Here is a 25,729-nt window from a genome sequence, read left to right on the forward strand (position 1 = left end):
GTGTAGTTGTCTGTGCCAGTTTATTAGCTCCGTTACATTTTGCCTTGATTTTAAACACATTGCATTACGTTGCGCAGATATACCATTAGATGGCACTAAGAGCATAAAGTGCTTCATGTGATTCAGATCAGCGAACCAATGGTTCAAAAGGCTAAGTCTTTCCCATCACTACAAAAAGGCATAATGTAAAAAAATATTTTGCACAGCTTTCTTTATTCCCTTGCAGCCTACGAAAACACAATTCGTGTAATGAAAATGTAAGCTCTTTCTCAGTGACAGCAGTCTTTCTCGGTGTTCTGTTCCAGGTTAACTCTCCCTGACCCGGAGCTAGTACTCTGTCTCACTCAGTCATCATGATGTCATGAGCAGCTCAGCGTTGAAAACAATGGCAGAGTCAGAAGAGGAGGTGGACGTTTTGGTCCAGAGAGTTGTAAAAGACATCAACAACGCGCTAAAGAAAAACCCCAACATGTAAGGATTTTTCTCGATATATACATTAAACCAATTTAAGGTGAGAGAAAATAACAAAACTGAAAAGTCATGAATTGGCGTGCTGTATCTTAAGAATGTGAAATATATCTCAATTTAAGTCTGTTGTGGGATTTTAAAATAGTTTAAGAGGTATTCACTGAAAAATAAACCACTGGAATATTTAAGTATTTAAACGACATACTTTGTATCTAAATAAGGGTTGACAAATCTCACGATATTTATTGTGGTAGAGCACTAAATACATTTGGGAATACAGCTATGGCCAAAAGTTTTGCATCATCCTTAACTAATTTTGGTTCATATAGTCGGGTGAAACCTGCTGAATAATGTTACGTTAACACATATTGAATTACATACCGCATTTTAGTTTTCTATAGTACTTAACGAAAAATGTACAACAATTGAAAAATGTGACATTTTTAAATCCAACATGGCATACTGTACTACTACTATGGCTTCCGGTAGAATTTTGCGATATCATTTTGTAGTTTATTTTATTACATGTTCATATAGTTTTTTTTTTTTTTTTTTTCAATTGTCCCAATCCTAAAATTATAGGTGATGCAAAACTTTTACCTAAAGCTGTACAGTAGAGTGAGAGCAAGTGGTAGAATTATTATTATTATTATTACTATTATTATTATTAGTAGTAGTAGTAGTATTAGTATTAGTATTATAAGTATTAGTACACTTTCGAAACAGATATATCCTACTGTGTACTAAAGAAGCCAGTGATATGGATACAAAAAGTACTATGATGTTAAATAATTTCTAGAAACCTAGGCCATTGAAATAGGGATCTTAAATTAAAACCGATGTCCATAAAAAAAAAGCTTACTGCTGCTGATTTTTCACAATAATATATTGCAAATATCTTTAATAAAAAATGATTACTGGCTCTGACTGTCCATTGGGTATACTCTGGTAAGAAATGTCATATAAAAAATAGAGCAGGGCGGTGTGTATAGAATTATTATTACACAGATTAGATGCAGAGTGTACCTGAATGTGTGTTTTTCTCTCTTACTCGGTGCTTCTTCGGTTAAGGATAGGTTACGGCATTGACAGAGTTAAGGTCCAAAAGTTAGCCACATAGCCATCGTATGTTAAATGGAAATGTGTATGGCTTATACAAAGTACTGCGGTTGGAAAATAAATCAAGTAAAAAATATTGAAACCCATTACTAGTTTATTTTTAGATGTTTGGTTTGAAATGCCTTGTACCATCAGCATGGTGCCTGTGTTACTTCATGCTTTAATTACTTTTGGGGGTTATGTGGTGTAGTATGCAAATTCAGGAGCCTTTTTGTGCTTGTTATGGGGTTCAGATTTTTGGTCAAAAGAGTTTGCCGGCGTTGTGAAATGCCCTGCATCCGGTGAGATTTTTGCGTCCCCGCCCTTCGGGTCTCTTCGGAACGCCTCCTTGCTTTCTGACACTTCACGTGCACGCGCAGGTACGGAAGAGCCCTAGGGCCCTGCGAGAAAATTTGACTTAAAAAAACCTGAGTCTGGAACAGGCGGAGCTCAGAATTCACTGCTGTATGAGCCTCAAATTCACTACCGTCGGGGTTTAATAAAGTCGAAAAACTTTGTTTTCTAATATACATTACTTTCCTCACATATCTTATAGAATCATATCTTTTTGAAAAAAAAACAACTAAACTTAAGTTTGGAATAAGCGTAATGAATCTACGTTTCCCGTTAGTCAATATACAGTTTTTAATTAAGGCGGTTCTATCAATAAAAGCGCCTTGACCCACCATAACTGATCATTTTCAGACAGCATAGACATGTCTCTTCAAAAAAATACATACATGTTTGGAGCAATTCAAATTATATCTGTTAAGTATTATAATGACGTCACCAAGTTATGTTATTCATGTATGAAGAGCACATTTCAAAAGTAATTTAAATTTTTTTTATATGTGTGCACACATACCTTAGAATTTTTTTTTTTTTTTGCGCCAATGCGTTTTACACACCTGCCCTCACCCGCACCTGTATACATTAGTTAATTATGGCTGGCCTATGTAAAGAACACCTTGGAAAAAATGATATTGGGGCAATGCGTACTATATAAATGACAGCTGTAATGAACCAGTGGGTGACGTTATTTCAATAGTTAATACAAGTATGTAAATCGCATTGCCCCAAACCTTTAACTATTTCCCCTAAGAGATACGACAAGTCTATTACGAAACATGTCGCTTTAGCCTCTATTCATTAAAGTGTCAGTGATCAGAATTTTTTCCGAAACTTAGTGCTTACGTTTTTTTTCTTAAATGAGAACAACTGTCATTCGGACAGCCTTTTCTGTCAGTTTTTCCACCTGTTTTATACACAAATTACAGGTGCTTTACATTTGGAGCACCAAGCAACCTAATTTGAATGAAGGTTGGCCGAGTTGGTGATGTTTTTTCAGTAATATGGCATGAAAGGGGAGGGTGAAAGCCTTATCAACTGCACGACCGGGGGCACTAAAGCAATGCAAAACGTCTTTAATCAACACAATACAAATAATTAAGAGTTTTCAAGATTTAATTGTGTGGTATAGTTTGTAAGACGTTGCTCACAGATTTTAGTGTACTTTGATGGGGCAAAATTGTCTTTGTCCGTGAGCATTTTGATTGATTAAAAGATATGCAAATGATTGTTATTTTAATATTTATAGTGGTGGAGTAATTGTGTCGTATAGTTTTAAAGACGTTTCGCACTGTTTTAGTGACCAGTCCGGGCAGTGTTGCCCAGTTTGAAAAATGAACTAGCAGTGAATCAAGGCTTTCTGCTAGATTACCTGTTTGTTTGTTTTATGTTCTCTTTACATAAAGTAATCTCATATCAATTACAACGTGGTAACATTTAGACTACCTGGGCAGCAGTGTGGAGTAGTGGTTAGGGCTCTGGACTCTTGACCGGAGGGTCGTGGGTTCAATCCCAGGTGGGGGACACTACTGTACCCTTGAGCAAGGTACTTTACTTAGATTGCTCCAGTAAAAACTGAATAAATGGGTAATTGTATGTAAAAATAAAGTGATGTCTTGTAACAATTGTAAGTCGCCCTGGATAAGGGTGTCTGCTCAGAAATAATAATAATAATGGATTACAAAAATATTTTGAGAATGTCCTGTTTAAGCACATGCACTAATGATCCGCAAATGCGATCTCTTTTTTGTGTAGTTTACGATTCTCAACTATTTTTCCTATGAGATACAAGTCCTACAATATGATACACTTGACGTTATCCCGGGGGAAGGTGTTTTTACTTTGAAAAGCTAGCCTCAATGGAGTACTACTATATAGGGCTGCTGCTGGCAGGTTTTTAGTATTGAGTACAGGTGTGTAAAATGCATTGCCTCAAAACAGGTTTTATTTTTTCTAAGATATATGTGCACACACTATATAAAATGTGAAATTACCTTTGGGCAATACATTCTTCAGGGTGTCTGCTGTGCTGTTTTGTCTGTTCTTTGGCTCCCTATTCTTTTTTCTCGGGAGATGCCGGATGTTATAGCTGCCTATAATATTTGGTATCCCCTGGGGGTAACATTAAATGTGAAAGTAATTCAACTTATTTTGTATTTGGAGGTTTTAGGGTTAATTTGTTGTGTCAATGTAATCACTTTTTGGGGGAACCCCAACTACTACTACTTTGGTATCAAATTGCTGTAATACTTTGTGTATCCTAGCTTGCTAATTGACAAACGCAAAATTGGAAACCAATTAACTATTGTCTGCTAACTGGGTTGGGGGAACATGCTGTTCCAACTGAATCATCGTTGGGGTCCCACAACTGGTTACATCTGGGAGAAACTACATAACATCTGATAATAGTTGGTATCTCTTACCTAGCATGGTAGGGGTAAAATGTTAAAACACACTACCTGTTAGTAATCTCTAGTTATGAACATGCAAAATATTCCCTTTACATTGTACAACACGCTACCTCATATATGGTTCATAACCCCTACATAGTAATATGAATAACTCGCAAATAATTTAGACATTGCTGAATTTACTCCTTAGCATCAAGACTTTCATGGGGTGCAACACCATTCTTTTGTGAGTTTGTATGTAGGAATTATAAATCATTGTATTTTGCAAGCTAGGGTACACAAAGTATTATAGCAATTTGATACCAAAATAGAAGTTGGAGTTTCTCAAAAAGTAATTACATTGATACAACAAATTAACCCTAAAACCACCAAATACAAAATAAGTTGACGTACTTTCTCATTTAATGTTAACCCTATAATATCTGTAATATCTGGCACCCCCTCAGAAAAAAGGGGGAAGTCTAAGAGAGGGTAAAACAGCACAGGAGACACCCTCTAGTGCTTCCAAATACAAAATAAGTTGAATTTGTGTCTCATTTAATGTTAATCCTTGAAAGACAGAGGGTGCCAAATATTAGGCTATAGCTGTATACCATAAACATACTACTACTACGACTACTACTACTACTACTACTAATAACAATAACAACAAAATCAATAATAGTAATAATATGATTCAACTACAACAGATAACTTTACGTTAAAATAATGCACTAAAGCTATTTTGATTCAAACCACTGTGCTTTGAAATGTTAATAATGATCTGTATTTAGGTGAGGTAAATAAAGGAGGCTGTTGTGTAAAGTATTTCTTTTATATTTTAGTCTACTGTTAGAAAAACAAAACCCAGCATTCGTTTGAAACGTTATCTGTTTTTTATATTTTAAAGGAGAATAAACAGTACACAACGATTATGTGTTCATATTCAAATCTCCCTGCCGTGTGTCTCAGAGCTGCGCGTGCACGTGAAGTGTCAGAAAGCAAGGAGGCGCTTGGAAGAGACCCGAAGGGCGGGGGGTGCAAAGATTCAGTGGGATGCAGGATGTTTCACAACGCCGGTCTACAATTACAGTAGTCAAAATAATTTCACGCAATCAATTATAAGAGGAGTGCCCAAGACGGAATGAAAGAAGGTGTTCAATTTCCATGCATAACTTGCAGAGCTTGGTGTGGCTAATGGCTGGATGAGTTCACAGTCCCCTTTTGGTTTTTTTTCCCCTCTGAAGTCAGTAAGACTCATTCTGGTTGCTCTTGGTTTATTTCAGTTGCCCAGATAAACATGAATGCCTGTATTTTGTCTTACAGTGATGAAATTGGTTTGATACCTTGTCCAGAAGCCCGGTACAATCGAAGCCCCATAGTCCTAGTGGAAAACAAACTTGGTGTGGAAAGCTGGTGCATAAAGTTTCTGTTGCCCTATGTTCATAACAAACTGCTGCTGTACAGACAAAGGAAATTATGGCTGGGCAAAGATGGTAAGTTTCTTATAAATTCTGAACTATCTCTGAAATACATTTTCCCAAATTAACTTTTAACGTTTTAACATGTTAGAAAGCCTAATACTGTACATGTAGTGCCATTATATCTTAAAACGTGAAGCGTAAAAACAATTAGTTTATGCTTTTAGTGGTAACAGAAATGTTAGAAAATGAAGCCTGGGTGGTTGCCCCTCCAAAATTTGAAAGCAGTGGATCTAGGGTGGATTTTGGGTAGGGTCTACCTTAAAGTAGTAGCTATTTGGAAAGGCATATATAATGGAGTAGGCCTAATGTAAATATAATAACTTGCAAGTTGAGACAAAAGACTAAATGCTGTTTAATTAATGTGTGCTTGTTGCCTGTGTAGTGTTATTAAGTAGAATGTATGTTTGAGTTTTAAGTTAAAATTAAGTAAAACTACCAATACCTGCTTTTGTACAATTTTTCAGGTTTAAAAAAGGTTGCATGGTTAAATGTTAACAATTAAACAAGTAAAAAAAAAAAAAAAAACAACAAAAAATCTTTTTCACACTCATATCTGTATCATAAATATGTCTAGGAAATTGTTAATGTAAGTTAGGTTAGTGCTATGTAGTTTAAGATATTTGTTATTATAAATTCAGTATAGTTCTGTCTCAAAGCACACTGCCGTTAGTGTGTCAGCTCTTTCAGTCCTAGTAGGGAAGTTCAACTTGTGATGAGATTGCAGTCTCCAGATTTGTGGTGAGTTTGGTATCACTGTCCTTAGGCATAGGATGGTTAGGGGTAGTAGTTTGGGGATAGTGGACAGGTGCTTGGAAATTACAAACATAGTATTAAAAAAACAGCAAACAAAATATTGCCATACCTTACTTAAACTTGTTTTATAGCCTGTCTTAATTTGTTTCTACAAAAATGAAGACTATCACAGGGCATGAAGTTTAAGGTCATGAAGGGCAAGGCAATGATGCCTTCGTTGGGCATGATGATTCAGGGGCACCAAGGCAGTTCTAGGGGGCAAAAAGGCAAAACATAAATCCAACCCAAGGACACCAAGGTGATTTCATACTCATTCATAAAACAACAAAAAAGAAATACAGAGAGCCTATTATGTTGATTAAATTAATTAAAACAAACACAAATCAATGTTTTTTGAGTGATTCACACACTAATTACAAAATTACATTACAGAAATCAAATATAGGTCACTTTGCCATTGTAAAAATAGTGGTATAAAAAATACAATTTAAAAACAATATAAACTTTCATAATGAAAAATACAAAGGGTAATTTGGCCAAAAAACAAAATTTGGGTATTTTTTTTTTTTTACTAAACTCTGTCACACACCACTGACTAATACATAGATTAGACTAGGCGCTTAGATACAGCCTTAGAGATACAACAGCACAAATAAGTGATGTCAGTGAAGGGAAAGTTAAAGATAGATTTTCAGTCAAACTGGCTGAAGCAGTACCCATGGTTGGAGTTTGATAACGATAGTGGTCAAATGAGTTGTTCGATCTGCAGTGTCCGCGCAACTGTAGTTTGCTAACCGCTGTTACAAAACCTGTACAAACAACTTCACCAGGTAATGGAGAGTGCTCTGCATCACAATGATGAACAGCTGGATGTACATAATGTTAGATGTTTACATTTGAGAGACTTTATATAGTTTCACAGTTCTTGAAATTCACAATTGCAAAGGATTTACAGTTTTGTTATGGTGCATTCCTGAGAAATGGTATGCTGTTTTTAAGCATACACGTTCTAACCCTTTTAAGCACACATTTTACTAGTTAAAAAGCAGAACTATGTAAGGTAGTGAGAATGTATTACACAAAAATCGATGCACTTTTCAAGATTGTTTCGTTCACTTTTTCGTTCACTTTTGTCCCGAGTCAGCACAGGGGTGGTAGCAGTGAGCTGAGCCTCAAAAATACAATTGGATATTTCAAATTGGATGAAAAACAGGGTCAAATCAATTGGCGACTACTAAATTAAGAAATTGTAGCCTATATATATATATGTGTGTGTGTCTTTAGCATTTTACTGGCAATACAATAACCAGGATAACATATGAAACACATAAAAAAGGTGTGTTGCGTGTTGACTGACTCGTTGCTACACCAGTTCACTGCTGTGTATCACCCGATTTTGTAATTTAAATAGCATCCCTTTTAATGTAAATGCATAATGAATCCTCCCAATTGTTTCTTTGCTAATTCTGCCTTATTTGCAAAATTTAACAAGAGGTGTGTCTCCAACAGGATGACTTTATGAAACAAGCGGTGTGTAGTGTAGTGACTAAATCTTTACACAGTACAGTGATGAATTTACTTTAAGGAATGTATAGCTAGAAAAATAGCTTCATCGTCAGATAATAGTCCCTGACCACATTCCGGCGCCTCCTTAAGACTCACCTCTTCAAACAGCACCTGTAGAACTCCTCTGTTGTATCCTGGGACACTATCACCCTTCATTTAATTGTGCATTATTTTGCTCTTATCTGCCCCCTATTTTACTGCATTTAATCCTGTACTTCAGAATACTGTAATCTGCCAAGTGTTTAACCTGTAGTATTTTGTACTTACTCATATCCTGATGTAACTATCACTATTTAATCATATCCTGATGTAACTATCACTATTATCTGCTGTATTATTGAATTGTGGTTTGTCACACTTGGACAAAAATTATTGTATTTCTTGCTCTTATTGTATTACTTGTATTGTAACACTTGAAATGTATTTGCTTACGATTGTAAGTCGCCCTGGTTAAGGGCGTTTGCTAAGAAATAAATAATAATAATATATTAATAATATATAATTTAATTAATAAATGGTCATAGTTGCTAACATTGCTAATTATCGCTTTATTAAATGTAGGTAGAGTGGAAATATTAATTAAATATGCAATTATGTACCTTCCTTTGGGAAAGCCCAGCCTTGAGCGCAGTACCTTAGGTCTAAGTTTTTCAGCATAGAAGAATGCAGTGCTTTAACATTTTTTGTTGCTGTCTTTTTTGCTTTTCTTGTTCTCAACATGATCAATCGAATGACAGCAAAACTTGCTAAATAGTATCCCACAATCCTCATAGATAATCAGAAAATCTTTTAGCTCTAAAACATGAACATTTTTCTTTGTTGGTGCAGCTGCCATGTTGAGTTTCAGCAGAGACACACGAGTGATGAATTAACTCAACTGGGAGTAGTGCAAAAAAAAAACAAAACAAAAAAAAAACCCTTGAAAGCTGGAGTTGCGAGGAGAAAAATACTGCTGCAAAATTCCATTCCCAAAATGCCTAATTCTGCAATTGCGGAAAATCAGTAGCCTACTTGCATCATGCTTTCATGAGTCTACTGTATTGCTATTGGCTAACATGACAGAGTCCCACTGTGATGGGGTGCCAGCTCGCTCCTATAATTTGTGTTTATTATTGTTATTTTTACTGTTGTTTTTCTTAGAATTCTTGTTTGTTTTGGATTGGCAGGGAGGGGGTTAAATTCCTCCTTGTAAAATACATGTGAGAATGTGGCTGGAGCCTTAAGTGTTTAATTGTTAATTATTAGTTAATTGGGCTCCAGCCACAGACTATAAAAGGCAGGTGAAACCCTTTGTGTAGGAGGGTTTTTGGGTGAGTTTGTTTGTTGGTGTGCTGTGCTGTTTAGTTTTTTGAGAAATAAACTGTAGTGAAGGCTAATGCCCAGCCTACATTTCTGTATTTTGTTTAAACCTTTTGTTTGGGCCCTTGTGCCTATTTATTTGATTATTTTTGTTTAATAAAGATCATTATTTTGCCCCTTCCACTGTCTCTGAGCCTCAAACCTCTGTCATCCTGCCACACCCACCCATTCTGAGTTTTCTGTAGCCTCACAATGGGTGGGATTCTTTGTGTAATCCACCTTCAATCACCCTCTGTCAAGTTTTACTGTATTTGTATTGGCTACACCAGTGGTCAGCTCCCTGCAGGTGGTCTGTGGAAAGGTTACATAATTACGGAAAGGAAGCGGCAGCATAGTTGATAGATCCCATTACAAGCCTTATCCACGCATTACTACCGCTGACCTGGAGAAGCTAATGCAAAAATACATTATTATTGGCATTTTTATAGGCTCGGTCACTAACAGGCTATCATTGCGGTTTATGTCAGCACTGTTTGCGGAGCGATTGAGACCAGCACAGAGGATAAGGACACAAAATTAAGACACTACTCTTGACCAGCCAAGTTACGCACTGAAGCAGAGAATTGTCATAACAGATAATTTACTTTTTCAAGCTAAACTGTTTTTAAGTGGATTATCATTTCTTTATTTCATCAAATCAATAAAAACACGAGCTGCCAAAGGTTTTATTTGAGTTCATTAAGTTGTTGACTTGTTAAATCTTTGTCTCTTGCTATTTTGTTTTTTTTTTATTTAAAAAAATAAATAAATAAAATAAATTAACAGGTTTTGCTTCTTGTGAAATTAGCCACATCAACGTGCCTACTGTCAAAGATCAAATGTGACAAAAGGAATGTCACTCATTTTTAACAATTTTAAAAGACCTCTCACAACAATGTGTATTTATTGTGAGTTTAATATGTTGTGTATTGATCATTTATTAATTGAACCTTGCTTCATCAAAAATAAGTTCCGCCGTGCATTGTACAGTACTGTATAACTGCACAGTAAAAAAACTGTTTTATAGCTAGTGATTCGTAGCTCTGACTGTGCTGGTACCTCGTGGATGTATTGCAACTTCATAGATTATTATTTCACTTAAATCAATTTCTGCTGCAATTGTCAATTTTAAAATAAAACATCTTTTTTTTTTTTTTTTTTCCCTCTCGGTAAATTTGTGTTAATTTAAAAGTAAACTAAAACCGCTTTTTAAAACTCCCAATTTTAAAATAACTTTGCTCACAGAAACAGGACCACCCATTGCATTGAAACAAAGAAAGGGTAGTCTATGGTTATTCTTAATATTATAGTGATTTTTTTTTTTATGCGTTTATTTTTCAGTCAGCTATGCGCTGTTTAGTGTGTGGTCCGCCGAGATCCAAAAAAAAAATTCAGGTGGTACGCGAACAAAAAAGTTTGAGAACCACTGGGCTACGTGATAAGTTTGTGGCTAGCTCCACCACTTATAATGAGACTTAATCTTGACGTGTCTGTTGCCAGGCAGGGTATTGGTCACTTGTGGCTACTCCCTTTTGAAATACATAAGCAGTACATAGTCGTATATTTTTTTCAGTGAAAAAATAAGAAAAAAAACTAAGGTCATCCTAAGCCTAAATTGGACCTTCTTAACAGGGAGGTCCAAAACAAATTCTCCTTTGTAATTGCTCATGGAATGAAAAAACGAAATGGTTGACTGCAAGTATTCAACAGCAAAAGCTGTTTGACTGGCCTTGTTTGCTTTTTCAAACCGGCTCTTCATCTTCTCCGTGGATTTCTGTAGGCTACAGTGATTGGAAAAATCTTCCATGGGCTGAAAAAGACACACAGCAGCACCTGATCACATATCTGCAGAGGTACAACTTCAGCTTCTTGGGGAAGTCAGAATTGACATTGCGTTAGATGAAGGATTACGTATACAAATTGCTAAACGCAACGCTCTTATTAAGAGGAACAGAGATGTGATAAAGCGACTAATAGATGCCGTTACCTATTTAGCAAGACAGGAGTTGCCATTTCAGGAGCACAAAGAAGCTGCTGAATCATTGAATAAAGGGAATTATAGAGAATTAACTATGTTAGCAAAATGTGACGCATTACTGGATTCGTACAAGTGAATTTACTGTGTTTACTGGACTGTCTAAAATTCTAAATGATTTGGTGTCATACATTGCCTATATAGTACAGGGGGAAATTAAAAGAGAAATAGCTGCATGGCAAGTGGATGAAACTACTGATGTTGTTAATTGTCCTGAGAGTTGTGGATGAGACTGGAAACGGTACAAGAGAGATTCTACAGGTTTTATGTGTGGGCAGCGATGCTCAGTCTGCTTTTAATTGTATTGATCATGCAATGAATGAGCTGGATTATGTAAACAAACTTGAAGCACAAACTTATGATGGTGCTGCAGTGACAGCATCCCAATTGAATGGCTTACAGGCAAAAGTTAAGGAAAAGGTGCCATGGCTATTTGTATAACCTCTTATCCCCATCGCTTTAACCTGATGATTAGTCAAGCAGCAAAGTTCATCCAAGAAGGAAGAATTTTCTTTGCTACATTATCCGGATTTGCAAGCTTTTTTTCGAAGTCAACAAAGCGAGCAAGCATGCTTGAGCATTGTGGAGCATTGAGCACACTTCCATCTGCCCATTAGTCTTTCTACAAATGACATGTCAGGATACATCAATGAGTCTACAAATGTTTTGGTTATATTCAGTTGCTTTCCTTATGTGCCACTTATACTATATTACTATATTAAATGTTTTATTAAATTGTAAAACATGCAGGTTTTTTTGTTTAGCCTCCCCACTTAATAAAGTCAGGAGCCACTACTGGTTCATAAATATAAATAAAATCCAGGGCTGGCAATGGAACGGGAAATAAGCAATGTGATTGGTCGAGCAAGGTTCTAGCTGTCTATTTGAGGGATACAGACAGTTGGAGCCTCATCACATTATTATAAATCACTGCGCTGCCTCACAAGATTTAAAGTAACGGTAGCCATCTTGTTTACAGTTACAGGTGTACAATAAAGCTATACATCTGAGTGAAACAATTACCAGCGAAAAAATCCCCAAAGTAGTAAGCGGACAAGGTGATTTGGATGAAGAAGAATTAAATTAACTGGAAGATGGCAAAACAGAAAAAAATACCCCCCCCCCCCCCCCCCCCAAAAAAAAAGCTGTCTCTTATACACCCCAACTTTGTCGATTTCAAATAATTTATTTTTTGCGGTTTGTAAATGCTAAAGAAAAACACAAAAAGACACTTGTGCACATTATCCACCCTTCTCTGACACAGACCTAGAAAAAATTACTGAAATCCAAGACATCATTGAAGTTATTTTTATTTCTCACGTCTGTTCTGCTCAAACAGTTTTTCTTAAAAATACTTCCCAACATAAAACCAATGTCACCTTACAATAATTGATTTTGAGTTTCAGTGTTTTAAAATAAAATATCAAACAGAACGAAATTTCAATGTACCATTTGTAATTCAGTAATATGAGAGAATTGGTCAGGGGTCTGAATACTTTTGCAAGGCACTGTATATATATATATATATATATATATATAATATATATAATATATATCTCTATCTCTATCTCTATCTCTAGATAATTTATTTTAATAGAAAAGGGTTAGGATTTATTTGCACCGATTTCGGTGTTTGTGTTGTATGTGTCTGTTTTCTATGAAATTTCTCCAGATTTAACTTGCCATATATTTCCATCACTTACAGAAGGATTACTCTGTCACTCTATTTCTCTCTTCCAGCACTGATAGATATCACTTGTACGCTACTGCTGCTGAATCCAGACTTCACCACAGCCTGGAATGTCAGGTACGGCACACTGAGCACATGACGGGGCTGAAGCTCGATTCACTGCACCCGCTTTCTCGATCAGCTTGGTACAAATTCATTGATGTTTCTGAGCTTTTTCTCCCCCAGGGTCACAAGTTGAAGAATGAATTAATTAAGCTTTGCTAATTACAATAATATTGTGCTTTTTTTAGTATGATTTATCACTGATAATCATTATTTTTTGGATGGAAGTATCCAAATGATTACAAAGTATCACATTTCAGGTAAGAGCAGTTGTAAAGTACAATAAAATCAGCAGCAAAAGATCAAATTCAAATAACAGCAAAAAATAGAGATTACAGTAAATAATGACATGTAAAACCGGGTTTGACAAAGAGCAGTTAACTTATATTAAAACTATTTGCTTATACGAATAAAGTCCAGTATGAGCACGTAGCAAGTATGATGAATGGATGAGAATGATTTCAAGTAAGACCAATTACAAAACACGTTAATACAGACACCTATAAGTGTAAAGTCAAATACATGATACAGGCAGTACTTCTAATTAAGAGCAGTAGTAGAATACAGCAAGGTATGGAGCAGTTCAGTGCAAGTATGTCGAATTGTGAGGTTTACAGATGCTGTCTAAACAGGTAATGATGGTGATATATTCTAATGATATACTATAGTTATCTTAATGGGCAAAGAAATAAACACTGTACAGATTGAAAATATTTTACAGTGGAGAACATTTCATTTCATGCAGTGGCACTCACTGAAGCCCAAGTGTGTAATTATTAAAACGTGAACCACAGGCGTATAGAAGGTTCTTGCATGTACTGACACCAGTAGAATAGCAGTGGTAACATAATATCTGGTTTGTAGACACTTGTCAGTGAGTTTTGTCAATGTTGTCATAATTATTGTACATTACTGGTGTTGCAGCGACTTCAGAGACTGACCTGTTTCACTGCTTGCTGTGAGAATAAGACACATTGCCCTAACACAGCTCATTTAGCGCCACTATGCTTTGAGGAATGCATTAAATGAGGAGAGATGTATTCCAAAATGCAAAATGTTAAGGTATATTGTAACTAAAGGGGTTGTTTTGATCAACCTATATGCCACCAGGGTAAAACGTGGAATTTACAGCACCAGGGAATTTAAAGATTAATAAACAGATAAATTGAATGTAACTAAACACATGATCGAAAGTATGTAAGCAGGAGGTTTAAAACTACATTAAAAGATTACATCTTAATGTACTGATTTCTGATGTTGAGTACACAACTTGTTGGATCTAATTTCAATCTCTTTTTATTTTATGTTTTAACATTTAGGAAAGAGCTGATTCAGAGTGGGGCGTTAAGTCCAGAGAAAGATCTGTATTTGGGGAAACTTGCTCTAACCAAATTTCCCAAAAGCCCAGAAACATGGATTCACAGGTTTGTAATATTTTTTTATAAATATACTTCTCCTTTTTTTTGCTCTTTGTTCTTTTAGACTAGTTTGGCTTACATCAAGCTTACACTGATTGACTATAGTCACAGTATTGCTCCATCCCACTGTTTGCAACCTCTGAGTCTTTGAAGAGTCATAACTTGGCGTAGTTTGCAGTGTTGGGCAAAATCTAATGGTATCTTTCACTTTGCCTTGTGACCTAAGATGCTAGTATTGGTAATTTGACCGTTGTTTCCGGGTGATAAAGATTTAACACCAAGATATTGACTTAATAATCTGTACCAACTTTATTCTGTGTCAAAACCTCATGCAAACTATTTGAGGCAGTGAATTCATATTTTCAGGGTTAGATAAACCCTGCATTCTACGTCTGGTGCTGACCATGACATTGATCTCTGCTTGAATATGGCTACCATATTGAGGTCATGTGACTTTTACAATTTCTGCTGTATATTATTATTATTATTATTATTATTATTATTATTATTATTATTATTATTATTTGTTTATTTAGCAGACGCCTTTATCCAAGGCGACTTACAGAGACTAGGGTGTGTGAACTATGCATCAGCTGCAGAGTCACTTACAATTACGTCTCACCCGAAAGACGGAGCACAAGGAGGTTAAGTGACTTGCTCAGGGTCACACAATGAGTCAGTGGCTGAAGTGGGATTTGAACCCGGGACCTTCTGGTCACAAGCCCTTTTCTTTAACCACTGGACCACACAGCCTCCTATATGTATAGAGACCATACACTTTGATTAATTGTCTTAATGTTTGGTACACAGCTGTATTTGGTTTTCTTAGTTGCATTACTGGTGTTGTCCAGTAAAAATTACCCCATCATCACTGACGCATGTTTAAATGAGTCGGACCACATTATTTGGCATACAGTAGTTGTATTCTAATACTATCTCAATAAAATCCCATTTCAAGTGGTGTGCAGTAACATTGACTGTGTTAGTGCCACTTTTTTGTAATCTCTGATCATATTAATGATACAGACCACTCACTTTCAGACAGTATCTTTTAACAGTGTATTCTATGGTTCTCTCAATACATTTCCATTACAGGTGTGAAGAAATTACCTTTTTAACTGCATTTTAACTACATTGTTTTTAACTTCAGTTAAATATCAATGATGCAGATCCTTTAATTTAATTGATTTTTACCCCATTTTTTTTTTTAATTTGAAATAGCCAATTGTATTATTTTAGGCTCAGCTCACCACTATCACCCCCGTACTGACTCGAGTGGCGAAGACGAACACACGCCGTCCTCCAAAACGTGTGCCGTCAGACGACCGTTTTTTTTTTCCGCTCTGCAGGCCACGCAGCTTACAGGCAAGCCCACAGGCGCCCAATCAGTCTACAGTCTACAATCTGGTGCACGGTGAGCCGAGGACACCCTGGCCAATTGTGCACTGCCCCTTGGGAGCTCTCGTTCGTGGTCGGCAATGGAATAGCCTGGACTCGAACCGGCAAACTCCAGGCTATAGGGCCCGTTCTGCGCTCCATGTGGAGTGCCTTTACCGGGTGCGCCACTCGGGAGCCCCGATGCAGATCTTTTTCACGTTTTACTTCCATATTTACAAACCATTAGTAGTTGGCACAAAATACTTCAGTATTGCTTTCCAGTGATGAGGAAAAACATTCATGCATCTATCACAAGTGTACAGAATCAAGACCTAATGTATGCCGATTTGTGACATGTTAGGAAGACAAGGAGCAAATCCACACTGGCCGAATGACTGTTTCTGCTTCCATTACTGGGAAATGTGATGTCAGTCACTTTCTGTTCGTTTTAATGGTATTCTGCAAGCAATAAAATAATTGCAGCTACACAGTGCCATTATGCTTTTGATAAAAGCTCAGTAAATTGAAGACCAAGTTGTGCACTTCTATTTCAACGTGTAAAGAACTTTAAATAATATATTATATACAGCGACAATATAAAAATAAAGGTAAACAATGTAAAATAATCTTCCACTTACATTTCCTTTCTTTCATTAATAATACTTAAACATAAAAACAACAATGTAAGTCGTAATATCAGTGCTACAGTATGTACAGCCTAGAACAATTAGTTAATTTACTGTGTATACTTTATGTGTTTCTCAAATCAGAAAAACTAAATGAACACCTTGAGATTCTTGATAGTATTTGTAATGCAGCATCATTTTGTCAACAGCCTAGATCGCTTTAATCGGTCAAAATGAACCAGAACCACCTAACATTGTTGGACTACATTTAACAGCTTATAAATATTTATGTTAATGGTGATGCTAAGGTAAATAAAAATTAATGTGAACTATGTAACATACTCTGTCCCGCGCAAGCTTTTTCACCTTGAATTTTTTTAAACCATGATTACTGCTGTTCTGTACACAATATCGTCCAAACAAAGCAAATGGTGGTGCAATAAAATTAAAAATGTTTGCTTCCTTTTCTCCTGTTGCTTTTATTACTTTTAACTTTTAAAAATGTGTGGGAACTTCTCTTAGGCGCTGGGTCTTGCAGAGTTTAATCCAGGAATGCTGCCCCAGTAAGGCATGTAAGGAGCGGAGTGGAGCGGTGGCCGTGACGGCAGCGCAGACAGAAAGACTGCAGAGAATACTGCAGGAGGAGATGAAGGCCTGCTCTGAAGCTGCAGGGAGATACCCAAGCAACTACAATGCCTGGTCACATCGTATTTGGGTGATACAGAATTTGGCAAAAGACAACAAAAAGGTATCATTTGTAACAAAGTTTATAGTTACCAAGTGCTACAAAATAGTAACTGTTCTACTTGTGACTTGGTTTCCTGTTTTTACATTCCCTACTTTCAAACAAATGTTTATCATTGAATTTATTTGGCATTTTTTAGTGTTCCTTATTTGGTTTTTAATTCAGGTTTTAATTGTTCATTCAAGGAAGAATAAAATGTATTTTGCAAATAAAGTATTATTATTATTATTATTATTATTATTATTATTATTACTACTACTACTACTTCTTGGTTGTTTAGCAGACACACTTACAATAGGACCTCGGTTTTACGTCTCGTCCGAAGGACAGGCATTATGTTAAACGTATTACCACACTCAGAACGCCAGATTATTCTTTTTTTTCCCAGCAAAAAGTTATTGCTACTACTATTGTTATTTACTCCCTATACAAGACCAGAGCTTGGGGGGGGGGGGGGGGGATAATTTGATCAACCGAAACCACATCTGGAATAAATCATAGCTGAGTTTTTAGAGCATTTTAAAGCAGCAGGGAATCCACCTTGATTGCATCAACCACTCTTTAGTGTTTTAGTGTTAATCCCGGGATAGCCATGGATAGATGATCGCTGCAGTCCTGTTTGATTGCCCATCCCTATAGTTTAGCATTTTCTCCCTGTTAATATGTCCGGGGAAGAGTGTTTCTTTTGAAGCAAATTATTTTCTCTCAGTTGGCCCTGATGTGCATCACGTTTGAGACTTTCTCATGAAATGTCTGTAATTTGTGCAGATATAACATCTGCCTACTCAGAGGCCACTTTCAGCCCTCTGTCTTGCCTGTTGTGACTTGCAACAGGGATTATATTCCAGCCAGCTTCCATGCAAGCCCCCTTCACTCTGGTAAAACATTCATATACTACACCATTTATATCAGTTTGGTACAGTATATTAGCCTTATTGTTGCTGATCAATACTTTATGTATAATAATGTGTGTATTTATTGCCACATGGACTACTTAGTCTTTCTTAAAATCCATAGACACATGCTGTATTTTAGAAGTGTAATGATAATATTGATGTAAAGCAAAGTGTATATCATTAGGGCATGGTGGGTTACCAGCTGCTAGCTTTTTTATTATTCAGTTAGAATAAAGCTAGCATGATTCTCAGTGGAGAATTTTAGCTAATGTCACATGTCAAAGATTTGTAATTGTCAAAGTATACAGCACAGCTAATGTTTTTGTATCATACATTCTCTAGGGAGGACAACACACATATTTACATGCTTAATGTAGATCTGGAGTTAAGTACATCAGTGCCTCTGGATAGCCATTATGATTTACAGTACTGTTACTTTACAAGAGGGAAGCAGGCACATGGGAGAGAAAATAGTGAAATGGATAAAAACACAGCTTCAGAGACCTTAAGTGCAGCTCTGGCCTTGCTTCTGCTGAATGCATTGCACACTACCTACATATCCTGAACATTACATTACTTGGTTCACTTAATGCCAGACAACATTAGACCAAGGCTAATAGCTGAACAACATTTTTCTTGCATGGCTTGAGAAGAAAGCATTGCATTCAGTATGTCTGTGTTGATGCATTGCTGTCAATCATTTCATGAGTGATTTGAAAGTCCTTGAATTACTTGGTATCAGCATGATGGTCTGATCTTGGAGCACAAAGGCTTAGAACATGTTTAAAATCATAAACAGACCCAAAAATGTACGGCCTCCTGTGCAACGTATTGTTATAAATTACTTTCCAATACAATCAAATGTTTGTTTTTATAGTTTCATCCATGTTTCAAAATTGTTATTCTTCAATAGAGGGATGCTTCCAAAGTATGTTTAACTCTGAAGTCTTCCTGTTTGAATGTCATAACTAGGCATGCTACGATTTGATATGATTTTTTTTTTTTTTTGCCAAATCGACAATTAATATCAACGCTTATTTTAGAAAGAATTTACCAGGTTTTTTCTATCTTTTATTTTTCAATTCAAGCAGAGAATGGTTGAAATTGACCTTTATGCTATATAATTCATTTCTTAGCAGACGCCCTTATCCAGGGCGACTTAAAATTGTTACAAGATATCACATTATTTTTACATACAATTACATTATTTTTTACACATTATTTTTACATACAATTACCCTTTTATACAGTTTGTTGTTTTTGTGTTTTTTTTTTTTTTTTTAACTGGAGCAATCTATGTAAAGTACCTTGCTCAAGGGTACTGCAGCAATATCCCCCACCTGGGATTGAACCCATGACCCTCCGGGCAAGAGTCCAGAGCCCTTTCCACTACTCCACACTGCTGCGTTTATAATATATACTTTTTATGCCTTTGAGAAACATCCCATTTAGCGAAACCCCTTTATCATTCAACATACAACAAAACCATGGTTACCAACATTCTAATTGAAATAACGTTTGGTCACAGCGGAGCCATACCTTGTAAAGATAAAGATCCTACACAAATTTAAAAATGGTCTCCAATAAACCGTAGAAAAAGCAGCATATAAAAGTGTATTACACAGACTTTTATAGCATAAATTTACCAGTAAAAATAATATGCACAGAACAAAACATTAGATATTTGAGCAGAACTGACTTCCACTTATTATTCAGAGTTTGAGCCCCCCCCCCCCCAAATGCTGCTTCAGCACAGCTGGACTCACTGGAAGGCAAGGCAGACGGGCTGCTGTGGAGACTTCAGCCATTGGTCAGGGTATTGTGCACAATACTCGTGAAGTGTTTTCCTCTTGCACCCCATTTTCAAATCAAACTAGTAACTGTAACTGTCACCATATACCTATTGCAAAAGCTTACCTACACCTTAACCCACTAATTTCAAAGTAGGCACTTTGAATACAGGCGCTGTAGCTGGCAAATGAAAGTGCACAGTCTATGCAGGTCTTTGATTGACAGTCATTTAAACAAATTAGAGCATTCTAGCGCTGCTTCAGGCCACAAGATCTGTCAGAACAGAATGAAATGACTGACAATGAAACAGTAGCCTACTAAGGGATCACTGAGATGACTGATAGCGACCCCTAGCAATTCAGAGCGGAACGGAGATGGGACAGTGTGGCAAAGTGGCTGCTGAGTAGAAACAAGTGCAGAGGTGATGCAGTGCAGGAATAACCACACAAAAGGAAACTGTAATCCGGTTTGGAAAGGGGTCTTTATTTTGTAAAACTCCCGGTCTGGCAACCAAACGGTAATCCTCCGGCAATACACACCAATATGTAAAGTGCGGAAGGAAATGAGAATAATGGTTTGCAGAACCAAATAATAATCACACGTTATCCGGCACACAATAATACTAAACACGGTCACCAGTCCGGGTGCGTGCAGTAGTGCTCAGGGTGGGTGATAACAATAAACAGTGACTGTGGTGGTGTTGTTCCGGGTAGTGCTGGCCCAAGGCGACGGCTCCGGAGACGTGTTAGCCGTCTAGTGAATTTACAAAAACAAAAGACAATTACTAACAGTGCTACAAACAAACAAACAAAAAAACACTCACTAACTCTTTTTTTAAACAATTGTGTTTGGGAACTCTCCCGGTCCTTCCAGTTCCGTGCTTCTCTGAACCAAGCGAAGGAAAAGATTTACGATCCTCCGTCCCCTTTATGCTATCACGCATGACCCCTTGGTAAACGATTGCAGCTGTCTCTACTGTCTGCAGCTGCTACATCGTTTCCCTTCCGGGTCAATACGTTCTTGCAACAGAGTCTCGCCTTCTTCCAGACTGACCGACCCCGCCCGGGGAAAGAACTGTCAGGTCAACCCGTCCAAGGCCTTTCCCTTTCGCTGCTTAGTGCCCTCACAGGTCGGGAGGGAGATTTACAACCAAAACTCATTATATTTCTGTCACAGACAGACAGCAAGTATAAAAAGTACACAAACTAGAGATGATTTCAAAATTATTATTTTTAGTAATTTTTACTAAATGTTTATCCCATGTAAATTTATTTCAGTCTAACTCATATTTGGGGAATTAGACATTTAACAAGCTTTACAACCATGAAAAAAAAGCATAGTTGACAGGGACTTTAGTTTGGACCCAAACAAGCAGCAATATGACATTCTGAAAAATGTGTTAATTGTGTAATACAATGTACAGGAGGTCAAGTGAAAATTAGTTCTGTGTACAACTGTCTTGTGCAGAGCAATGGCTTGGTACAGGAAATCTTCTGACTGTCGTTCCAGGTTTTTCTTGATGAGTTATCTTCTATGAAGTACTGGGTGTCCATGCACGTTTCAGATCACAGTGGCTTCCATTACCGACAGTTTCTCCTCAAATCTCTTGTTGAAGACCCTGGCTGTGTGTTGGACAAAACTGCCTCAGCACTGCAGTCAACTTCTAATGAACACTGTGGTAGTCTTCCAAAAGAAGAGGCTTCAGCTGAGATCCAGAGGACAGTGGTGCCAGACCTGTTTGATGAAGAACTGGAGCTTTGCACTGACCTTATTGAGTCGTACCCTGGCCATGAAACACTTTGGTGTCACAGGTAAGCAAGTGTATGGATGTCAATTTTGTTGTGGTTGAAAGAGGTAACAGATAATATTTCTCTTTCTAAAAAGGACCATGGTACTTAATCAGAAGACACTTTGCCATTTCTGCATGAAGCAATCTTAAAATAAATAAAAAAAAATAATAAAAAGAAAGAAATTAAGCACTCAATAACAAGTTAACTCCAGATCATCCTGTTAAATAGAAGGTGTTATTTTTTTTTTTTTTAAGGCGGTATGTATTCTTCCTTTGGCATCACTGGAATCATAAGCAAGGATCACCATTAAACAGCAGAGATCGGCAATTAGACAATTCATCGAGTGCTACCACTGGAGGCAAGTCGGCACAGGCCATGGACGTGGATGGCATGATGGACCCCAACAAGCAGGTCTATACCCAGGAGACCAAGCGGCTGAAACGGGGCCCTCTGCAGGGCTGCCAAGGCCTGCCAACAGAGCACAGGTTCATTACTAAAACCCTGACAGACTGCAGGAGCACAGAACAGGCCAGGTTTGCCAATGCATACCAGAAATGGCTTGACTCTGTTCTAGGTCAATAATGGTGAATTGTGGGGAGAATTATTAATATATAACGCAAGATTCCTCTTCATAGTGAAAACCCATGCCAGGTTTTTCTAAAAGCAGACAATTCTGTAGCAGTGTGCAACCTCTGGATTCGGTTCAGTGCACAAGTACCTCAGGTTTCTCAATTCTTGACAAACATTTTACCACTTCTACTGAACTGTCTGTATTTTATCAAATCAGGCTAGCTCATTTTCCTCTCTTTTTTCTATATTTTTTTAAATGCATTCTCTTTTATTTATATATAAAGTCTTCCAGTAACAAACACCTCTCTTAAGCATCCTTGTAAGAGGGTCTTATATGTTTTTGTAAATCTTCACTGCTGCTTTTTAACAGCTTCTGTTAAATCTTTGAGATACAGACTTAGATATTTCAGTGTTTTGGAAACACTTTGACCCTTTTGGTTTCCAGACATTGACTTCTGCCCAAAGTAGTTGACTTATTGAGGTTGTGCTACTTTAGTTGTGTGCAAGATAGAGACAGACATTAATATTTTGTCTTAATATTTGAAACAAAACTGTATTAAATTTATCGCTCAATGAAGTTCTGTTTTTTTGTTTTCCTGTAAAATGAACCTTTTCACTAGCACTTTTTTTTTTTTAACCTGTGCCCATATATCAATGATGGAAAACACACGCTTTGAGGTTGTGGTACATGGCTTTATTCTGTTTATCACAGAGGCCATGGTCCAATGAAAATGAACAATTTTGTGGCTGTGTTTGTTTATCAACCATATCTCAGAAAGCTTCTGAAACATCTGTTTCTATATATTTAAATAGACAAAATGTGCCAGTGATCTGGAAATTGACCACTGACTTTCTGTTTTGTGACTCTCTCACATTTTTAGCTGAAATATTTCTTTCGCAGCTGTATTCTGTAGTTTTCTCCAGCAGGGTTAATCATGGAGATTACTGCCTTTTACTTTTTTGGCCCAATTTTAAAACAAATGCACACTTTAAAATTCCAAGAGGAATAAAAAAAAAAAAAATCGTGTTGAACTTGTTTCTTGCTAGTTCTATACTGTTACAATTGCTTTTATATAATAGCATCTAGCAGAAACTGTGGTTTAGCACTTTTCTTGTCAGTCATTTTTTTTTTTTTTGCTCCAACTGAACTAGACCGTATTAACTAATGATGTTTTGACTACCAGATATTGTCACTTGGTTTTATATGCGAGTAGAATATAATTTGTTTTGCATGAGAAACTTGATGAGTTGTGTAAAGCAACATGATATACCAATATACCAATATGTATATCTGTTCCCATATTATTTATTATTCAGTGCAAAACTATTTAATGTTTTCCTACTGAAAGAGTTCATTTAATCAGGTTAATGGAGTAGGGATGTACATTTCCATATATTGTAATAATCGAATACTCCTAATTTTCTAAACGGTTACACTGTTATAGTGTGTGTGTGTGTATATATGTGTGTATATATATATATATATATATATATATATATATATACACACACACACATCATGCCACTGGTTAAAACTAATTCTTACATAATATCAAAATTTATTATTAAATTATTATTATTATTATTATATTTTTTTATTTTTTTATTTTTTTTTTGGACAATCGTGGTACTATTTGCTTCAATAAGTAGCTCTTCATATTAACAGGAAGTATAATACAAGTACAGAATGCATAAAGCCCAAGTTGTGCATCATTCCCAAACAGCACTAAGGGCAACATAATAAAGTACAGATCATAATGAATCAATAAGTTAAGTCTTTATTGGACAACCATAAAATATAAATAAATGTTTACATTAAGTAACATCACATCATATTAAATTACCAATATGGTATGACACCTTTCCAAGAGATGGGGATAAAAAATGGTTTAGCAGGATGGTAAAGGTGGAGGTGATTATTCAGCATTACTTTTTTAATTTTAATTTTATTTGACATAGATAGCACTTTAATATTTATAAAAGGAACATTACCTTCTAATTGTTCTTCAATGTGCCTGATCATCATTCTTTTTCACTACACTATAGACATACCTTTTGAAAAAAAGTTAATTAAATTGTATTTAATATTCCATAAAACAACATATGTAAGTGTATTCAGTAGCCAATAAACAATGTGGGCGACATTTTACAAACATTCAAGTCTCATTGAATATGTTCTGCAAACAGTCTTTCAAAATAGCAACTCTGATCTTTATTTTGAAATCATTCTTGCAATCCATTTTTGATGGAGGATAAACAGCATTCTCAAAGCTGAACTAACTTTGAAATCAAAGGAGTGGAGCTAGCTAAGCCCAATTTTACAGTCTTTATGTATTATTGAATGGCTTTTCATTTGTGAAGGGGAATTGCGTACTCAAGTCTTAAGTCCTTTTCTTAACTGTGTTACATTCACACTATTTCATCTCCACATTCTCAATGTTTGTGTGCATGTTTTTTTTGTTTTGTTTGTTTTAGTATTTATTAAACATTTAACAGCAGTATTTACTCAAATTGGGTTGTCTTTTAATATGTTTACATATTGTACATGAGGATACGAAAATTAGGATGTAATTGCATTACTTTATATATATATATATATATATATATATATATATATATATATATATATATATGATGACTTCATGCCACATTTTAATCAATTATACTGTACAAAAGAGTTGTCCACAATTTTTAAATCTGAATTTCCTTTTAACATGAATTTACTAAAACATATTTTTATTTTCTATAGCTAACCGTGCCAGTGCTTAATTGTTTTCTTTGAATTCGGTTTTTGTTCAGCGCAGTTCCTATATGCTTACCCAATGCCGCAGTTGCAGCAAAGATCTTGAAAGTAAGTCACTTCTCAATTTTCTGCACGACCCAAATTTGAAATGTGGTCAAACTTGTATTTAAGACCACTTTGCTAAAGAGACCCCTATGATGAATCCCCATACAGTATGTTTCCTATTTAAATTCACCTGAATATAAAGATTACATTTTTTCCTTGAGTGATCATTCAAAGCAGGCTTGACTGTATATGAACAAATACCTCAGGTCTGTATACACAAAAGTTAACTAGGGATCTGCAGATGGGTGAACACAGTTTTCAGTACTTCTAAAATATTGTTTAGAAATGTGTAAATGATGTACATATTTGAGTCCCGGTGTTTGTAGATTAACTAGAGCATTTTGTAACCTAGATCTTTTAATTTGTAGTGTATATTAGCATAATATACAGTGATAC

General features: G+C 36.1%; 1 protein-coding gene across 1 annotated transcript; it reads left to right on the forward strand.

Annotated features, from left to right (window-relative positions):
* The first annotated feature begins 197 nt into the window (after positions 1-197).
* LOC117420701 (protein prenyltransferase alpha subunit repeat-containing protein 1-like) lies at positions 198-24,996 on the forward strand. Its single transcript, XM_034034238.3, has 7 exons — positions 198-471; positions 5,631-5,800; positions 13,221-13,287; positions 14,592-14,696; positions 17,216-17,441; positions 21,635-21,936; positions 22,170-24,996. The coding sequence occupies exons 1-7, from the start codon at positions 362-364 to the stop codon at positions 22,495-22,497; spliced, it is 1,308 nt and encodes a 435-aa protein (XP_033890129.1). The 5' UTR covers positions 198-361; the 3' UTR covers positions 22,498-24,996.
* Positions 24,997-25,729: the final 733 nt, after the last annotated feature.

Source organism: Acipenser ruthenus, chromosome 1 (genome assembly GCF_902713425.1).
Source record: "Acipenser ruthenus chromosome 1, fAciRut3.2 maternal haplotype, whole genome shotgun sequence".
Taxonomy (NCBI): domain Eukaryota; kingdom Metazoa; phylum Chordata; class Actinopteri; order Acipenseriformes; family Acipenseridae; genus Acipenser; species Acipenser ruthenus.